This window comes from Branchiostoma lanceolatum, chromosome 16 (assembly GCF_035083965.1).
Source record: "Branchiostoma lanceolatum isolate klBraLanc5 chromosome 16, klBraLanc5.hap2, whole genome shotgun sequence".
NCBI lineage: Eukaryota > Metazoa > Chordata > Leptocardii > Amphioxiformes > Branchiostomatidae > Branchiostoma > Branchiostoma lanceolatum.
The window spans coordinates 14,445,608-14,453,436 of record NC_089737.1 but is presented as its reverse complement, the minus strand read 5'-3'; the positions used below and the strand labels follow the sequence as shown (position 1 = coordinate 14,453,436).

Sequence of the window (7,829 nt, the reverse complement as noted above, 5' to 3'; positions counted from 1 at the left end):
TAGAATAGAACATATCTGGTAATGTTCTACCTAATTTCGTTACAGACGATTGTGGGAATGAGTAAACTCATTTTAAGTCAGACTGATTTGACTACATAGATGACATCCTTAGAGCAACCCAAAATTGATGCAAGTGTGCGAAATAAAAGGGCAAATCTAGGTGTTCAGGAACTTGAGCAAATGAGTAAACACACAGAAAATGGTATACCAAACAATACATTCTTTATTTCTGTTCTTTCACATTTTCCACTGCAACGTTGGCTTTCTTGTACCAATCTATGGCATAAATTTGCCCAATTTGCTGCTCTTTTGAACGATTCGGAAACATTTTTTTATAAACAGACGAAATTTGATGCGAGCGCGGATGTCATCCATATAATCAAGTCATTTTAGCAATACTTGGGCCTCATGATTCTCTCCAAAACATAAATGAAACCGTTAATTTATTCAATTCATCCTAAAGACAACTGGATAGCCCCTACAACTTATGTGATAAATGTATACCGTTCTCATTTCATATCCCAAAAACGGTGACGAAAGAAAGGTTGAGTGTGAAGACACGTCATAGTTATGTGAGTACGTGAAACGTCATCGATGACGTAGTTGTGACGAAACCATGCGTGCGTAACCCTTACAGTATGACGCGTGTCTAAATGGAGTCGTTAGGAATAGGGACGGACGTGTAAATGTTACCAATGTTCAACATTATCTTCATTTTTTCATTATTCTACAAATGGGGTTTATAATGACGAGATGTTCCATTCGCTATCACACATGCATCTTGGAAATAAAAACAAGATTGAGATAGAAAACATTGTCGGAAATATTTATCTTTGTTTAAGTACTGTACATTTTTTCTCGAATTCTAATACTTTGTACCCTGATTTATACAAAATTTTCTTGCAAGAACCAGAACTGTACTTCGTCTTTGTAATAAGACATTTCGCTCATTGTAAGTGTTCATTTTGGTCTAAGAGTTCATTCTACGAAGCACAAGAACAAAAATACAAACATTTGTGACGATTTTCGTCTTTCTAATTTTGATGAATTTGCGACAATACGGGTTTGAGCCTGTAGCCAATACTGAGCAAACGCTACACAAAGTCGAAGCACAGTTCGGCATTAGAGTAACACGCCGACATTGATACAGTCTTTGATACAAAGGGCTGTTTGCAACAAGTGGATACATCATAGCGAGCACCCATCAAAACCTTCCACTTCGATTCCCCACCCATGCGGCCCTAACCCCTTGCAAACCCCCCTCACCCCCGCCCTAACCCCATCAGAGCCATGTACTCGACTCCCCCTCCCCTTCCCCATTCTCCGTTGAGGGATTAGATATCGTGCATCCGCCGTCCTCTCTGCAGTGATCGGGCGGAGCGAACGTGACACATTTCGGTATGTGGTTCGGTATATGGTCCAGTTCTCTCTCCGGTGGAATGATCACGCTGAGTTTATTTGTCTGCGTGCAGATGTCGTTCATAGGAATCAGCTTGTCCAAGTTGTACGCGTGGTCGTTCTCGTAGGTTAAATCCTTGGTCAGCTTGCGGATTTTTCTCCTCCTCTTCCAGCCTCTAACGCAGAGCAGAAGCAAACAGAAGATCATGAATGTACCGAGCATGGTCGCCACGTTGCTGCCTATAAGAGCTAACGTTGTTTTTAGATCCTCGTGGGGGTCCTTTAGACTGTCCGGGCGGATCATGGTAGTAGGAGGAGCTGGGATGGTAGTCCTGACTCGCTCCTCAGTAGGTTGCATAGGTTTTCCGCGCGTTGTGCTATCACAGTCGGTAGTAGTCTCCTCTCTGCGCGTGGTAGTATCCGTGGTACTGATCTGTTGCGTGGTGACCTCCCTCTCTCTCTCGTTCACCTTTAGATGGATCGTAACGTTCACGCTACCGACGGGGTTAGACGCGTTGCAAGTGTACGAACCGCTGTCAAACTTCCTAGCGACGGTTATGTTCAACCCGTTGTCTTTACCGACAAAGACGCGATCTCCAGGGTTCACAACGTCTTGTCTGTACCGAACGTTGTTGGAGGTAATCCATGTACCGGTAGGCGGAGGGAAGCCACTAGCGTTACACGGGAGCACCGCGTTGGTCCACTCGTCCACAGTGATGTTAAAACTCTGCGTGTACATCCAAGGGCGAACGCAGATGAAATCATCAGGAGCGAGTTCCGCGAAGTACTTGTCACTCAGCTCTTCGGGCGTGTTACACTTGACTCTGAACGCCATGTTGTTGTAAAAGAAGTGATACTCAGACTCGGACCACTCCTTCAACCAGCGGAGGTTACAGTCGCACCTCCAGCGGTTCTCCCACAACTCAATGATCTGTAGCGACGTCAGAGCTGAGAACAGATTCACCGGTAAGGTTTGTAACCTGTTATCACGCATCTCTAGTATCTCCAACAACCCCAGACCGCTAAAAGCACCTTCCTGGACAGTTTCAAGCTTCATGTGGTTCAGAATCAGGTGCTTCAGCTTGGTTAGGTTAAGAAACGTGTTCGTTTCAATCACGTGAATTGGATTCCGCGAGAGATCCAGTTGTTCTAGATTCGTCAGATGCATCAGAGCTTTAATGGGAACCTCGTGTAGGTTACTCTCGGTCACCCACAGCTTGGTGAGGTTGCGAAACGTCAGAAAAGCGGTCGGGGCGATGTTGGTCACCGGCCCGATGTACAACTCGCTCAGATGCGGCAGGGACCTGAAGTGGTTGACGGTGATATTCCGTATAGGGTTATCCTGCAAGTAGAGGATCTGAAGATTTGGCGTGAAGCTAAACGCAACGCCCTGGATGGCGGAAAGGTTGTTCTGCTGCAGCTGTAACTCCATCAGGCTATTTAGTCCAAGCAGACTCGTCTCAGACGCGTAGTGAATCCGATTCCCGTCCAACCTCAACCAGCGCAGGTCATTCAACTCCGCGAAACACTCAGCAGGTAGCTCCGTGATCTTATTGGTCTGTAGATACAAAGAACGCAGAGTGCTCAGCCTCTGGATGGCCTGGCATGGCACGCTCTCTAGCTGGTTAGAATCCAAACCGAGAATCTTTAGATTCTCAAGCCCAGCAAACGCTAACGGCGAGATGTACACGATCTTATTGCTGTTTAGGTACAGATTCTGCAACTCCCGCAAATCCGAGAAACTGTTGGCAGGGACGGCTAGAATCACGTTGCTGTGAAGATTTAGTTCAACCAGGCTGGTTAACCCCCGTAGCGACCTCCACGGTACGTTCTCAAGCTTGTTGTAATAAAGATGTAAGATCTGCAAACTATTCATTCCATCGAACGCATCGGGCGAGATGTAATCGATCTCATTGTTCGATAGAAGGAGCTGTTCGAGTTTGTCGTTGTTTCGAAAACTGGCGTCCAGAACCATCTGGATCTTGTTGTCATAGAGATAGAGTCTCTGCAGGTTGCTCAATCCTTTCAGTGCCTTCCTGGGCGCCGCGTCCAGCTGGTTCCCGGGAAGCAGCAAAAAATTGAGGTTGGTGAGACCGTTGAAAGCCCCAGGTTTGATATCGCTGATGGCGTTGTAGGATAGGTCCAGCGCTTCTAACCTAGGGATTGCCACGAACTGGTCATTCGCCAGTTCCGTCAGTTTGTTCCTCTGTAGGTAAAGTCTCTCGCTCTCCGTTGGAAGTGGCTCAGGGATTTCCTGTAGGTTCTTGTTGGCACAATCTACCTCGTTGATGGTCGAGCACGTGCAGGGAGACGGGCAGCTCGAGTTGGCGAAATTCCACACAGCAAAGTGCAGCAGCAAGAGCGAAACCAGAATGATCTTGCAGAATTCCATGTTTGGTTGCTGTAGTTTCTCAGTATCGAGGTTTCAGTCTATTCCTTCTCATGCGACCTGTGTGCATAAAGAGAGAGAGAGAGAGAGAAGCAATCAGTTACAATGCAATAACGTCGGTGGCATTCGCGAAAGTTCAGAGAAAATTGTTTCATAAAAGCGGACATATCAAGTCATATTGAACACACAGTTCGTCAACGTGCATTGGCATGCTCGTAACGTCGTACACACTTGCTATAGATGATAACTACAATAGAGTATGACACTACGAAAACGATATTTTGATTGCATGGAATGCTGAACGCAGGCTAAATGTATTTGCCTTCGTCCCCGTTTTCGTCTGCCAATATCAAGATAACAGGAATCTACAATAACAGTATTCCGTTCAGCACCAAGGAAAGGCCGTGAGAGAATTACTAACGCACGAAGCGTGTGCATTATCGACCAGCTAGTACGTTGGTCTTTCGACCTGTGATTTTTTAATGGCCATACAAAAAGGAAAGTTTGCAAAGTTTAGTGTCGGTTCAGTAACCATCTAACCATCTAAACGATCTATCAAAAAGAAAGCGTCTCACTATGATTATCAAGAAAACATTTTCCTTTATGTGATGCCAAAATCAAACAGAAAGGAAAGTTTGCAAAAGCGTGTAGAGGAACATTAACCACCTAAGCGATCCATCTAAAAGAAGACATCTAATCATAATCATCAAGGAAACACTTTCCTTTCTGTGATGCACTTCACAAACAAAACGGAAACTTTGCAAAAGCATTCGTAGGAACAGTGACCATCTAAGCGATGCATCTAAAAGAAAAATTGTCTAATCATAATTATCAAGAAAACACTTTCCTTCTGCGATACATTAACCATCTAAGCGATCCATCTAAAAGAAAGCATCTAATCATAATCATCAAGAAAACACTTTCCCTTCTGTGCTGCACATCTAAATTATTGATGAAAATACATTGAGTGAACCTCAGCACATTAGCCTACACCAGCATTACGTTCAGCACCAAGGACGGGCCGTGGCTAAATTACCAGCACACGAAATGCGTTCATTATCGAGTTGAAAGTACGCTGGTGGTCACTAATGTTAGCACTTAAAAGGAGAAAGGTACATCAGCGCTAAGTGTTCCTTTAAGCAGTTGAAAACTTGCTGCAGAAGAAGATGTCGCGATGTTCAATGCATTTTTCAAAGTGTCTCGAAAATGCATTGATATGGTGAGTGATTTTTTTCAATTCTTAAAGAAATACTTAACAGCGATTAAAGTATGTATAAAAAGCTATCACAAGGTCTGCATTCGTGATGCATGCATCGATTTTGTTGTCCATAGTGTTTTGATAAAATGAAAGGCAAAAGAAATTGAGTGATGCAGGTACAATTTGTCTGGTGTAGGTGACTTTGAATGTTGCCTACATCACTTAGCTCAGGTCTGTAGAAAAGGGTTTTACAAGGTTTGCATTAGTGATGCATGCATCCGTTTTGTTATCCATTGTTTCTCATGGCATGAAAGGCAAATAGCATGAGAATGCGGAATCAATTTGTCCAGTGCAGGTGACTTTGAATGTTGCCTACATCACTTAGTACAGGTATGCAGAAAGGGTTTATATTTTTAACAACGCTTACATTAGTAATACATGCACCAACTGTCTTGTCCATTATTTCTAGTGGACTAAGATGCAATGAAAATGATGAGTAATGCGGATACAATTTGTCTGCTGCAGATACATGTACCAGGTAACATTGAATGCAACCTGCAGCAATGCGGTCATTCGGGAAAGGGCATTTCCAGCCCTGAATCGTGATGCGCCAATCTAACCTTAAGTGAAGGCCTCTCGGGCATACCTCTCAATTTGCGCTGTCCAGACACGAAGCTCTGTAGACTTAGATTCAATTTTCCAAGGGAGGAGAAAGAGGTGCCCGATCGATCCGGACCTCAACATTGCACAGGGGTAAGGTGAATGGATTTCTTGGTGGGATTTAACTTGGCCGGACTGGACCCCCATTAAACTACTTTCACTCGGAAAACTAGACTCCCTCTTTCACAGGCGAAATGTTGTTGTTGTTTATTTTTATTTCACCAGGGTAAATCTTGTCGCCAGCAGGCGGTTTTCAAAGAGCCCAGGGGGGGGGGGGAACCCCAAACAAATTTGTTTACATAAAATTCAAACAAGGATGCTTTATTGTCCCTCTTCTTCTACAGATACTTTCATACTAGTGTTCAGGCGAACTCACATTGCTTGTTCTACCACTAGGAGAATTTCTGCGCAACACTAGATTCTTTTCTCATAGTCTTTCTATGGCAATAGCTTCCTTCACCGGACTGCTAAAATATGAAACTATCTTCCTGGGAAGTGCTTCCCATACAAATGCGACACACGAGACTTCATAACTATTGTAATCATTTGCGCATGGGCAGTCCTCTGGTGCGCATTCTAGGCCAACCTTCTCCTAAATGGCGTTGTCCAAATCCCATCCAATATTGAGAACACCTCGGCACCATACCGCTATTTCCCGGCTAAAGGAGTTTGATAGAGCGGACTGGGTAGCACCAGTGGCCATTCTAACGCTTTTTACTGAGGTATTCTCAACACTAGATTGGATTCGGACAACACCATTTGTTAGAAAGCTGGCCAAGAATGTGAACCACAGCACCGGACATCTGAAACTGAGCGGTACTACGCGTAGTTGGCTAGACAATTGTGTTTCCTGTATGGCAATGCGCTACATTTACACATGACCAGCCCTCTGTCACATATTCTTCGCCAACCTTCTCCCAAATGGCGTTGTCCAAATCCCACCCAATATTGAAAACACATCGGCACCGTACCGCGATTTCCCGGCTAAAGGAGTTTGATAGAGCGGACTGGGTAGCACCAGTGGCCAATCTAACGCTTCTGTGCACTTACAAAGGAAGCTAACAGCATTTCTACCGGGAGGCGCCGCTGTCGGGTCGATTCGAATCTATACAAAAGTGGGAAACATTTGGACTCATTTAAAATCTGACAGGTGATATTTAACATTCCGTAGAGAATTATATTTCTCAATCGCTTTTTTTATTCATTTATTCAACTGCAGGAGACCGTTTTGTGACTACATATGAGCAATATATGTCTTCAGTTGTATGATAGAATTTTTTTTACCCCACGATGCACAAATTTGACATGGATCCTAGTGAGTGGTCTCTAAGAAAATCAGCGTCATACGTTTTCTTTTCAAAATAGTGTTACACATGTTTCGTAACTCCTTATCTACATGCATGTAACACAGGCTTTCCCAGCTAGATTTGTCTTAAATTGATGTTTACGTTCTGCTGAATAGATAAAGGAAATGATGATGTAGTCATACAGAAACGGACGCTGTACAATTATACAGCAGATACAAATGACAGCACTATAGAGGCTCTAAAGCACTAAGGTATCTGAAAATATTGAGCACATTGCATCACACCACAGGGTACCCCATCAAGACTTGCCTAATACCAGTGCAAGCATGACAGCCACCATTTTGTGCATTATCTCCGATACAGTAGTATTCTTCATCATAGTCATAATGGCTTGTTATCTTGGGCTATCTAAAGCACAGTTTTGCGCACACACTATCATTAAAGAATCGTCCATGCTCTCACCATACATTTTATGCATGGGCTGATTTCTATCAGTAATGTTCCCGTATATAGGGAAGAGAAATTGAAATGCATTTTCTTAGATTGTTTTAAAGAGCTTTTGAGTTTTCGGTTCTTTGCTGATGTGAGGTGAAAGGCGAGTGTTGTTTCAAGTGCACTCTAGATAAGATATCACAGAATGCAAGCCTGGAATCTTTGTGAGTGTTTGAACGTACCACTTGCAAGTCAGACATGGTTTAAGGTCTATTGCAGAAGTCTTTGAGAAAACCATCTTAAGTGGGTGCACAAAGAAACCTTTACTCAAGCATCTGGATAAGTTTGTAAATGGGTAGGTGCTGTAGACAGTATCTGCTGTCTTTTGTCAGTGAGTGACTAGACAGTCTAGTGGCCAGTGAGGAAAATTATTGTAAAGTGCCTT

General features: G+C 43.7%; 1 protein-coding gene across 2 annotated transcripts in view; it reads right to left on the bottom strand.

Annotated features, from left to right (window-relative positions):
- Positions 1–205: 205 nt before the first annotated feature.
- LOC136421740 (leucine-rich repeat and immunoglobulin-like domain-containing nogo receptor-interacting protein 2) overlaps positions 206–7,829 on the bottom strand; it is a 49,358-nt gene continuing 41,734 nt past the window's right edge. For both annotated transcript variants that reach the window (XM_066409253.1, XM_066409254.1), the window contains exon 2: positions 206–3,847. In XM_066409253.1, the coding sequence (XP_066265350.1) occupies positions 1,283–3,790 (2,508 nt within the window). In that variant the 5' untranslated portion in view covers positions 3,791–3,847 and the 3' untranslated portion in view covers positions 206–1,282. The remainder of the gene's footprint in view (positions 3,848–7,829) is intronic.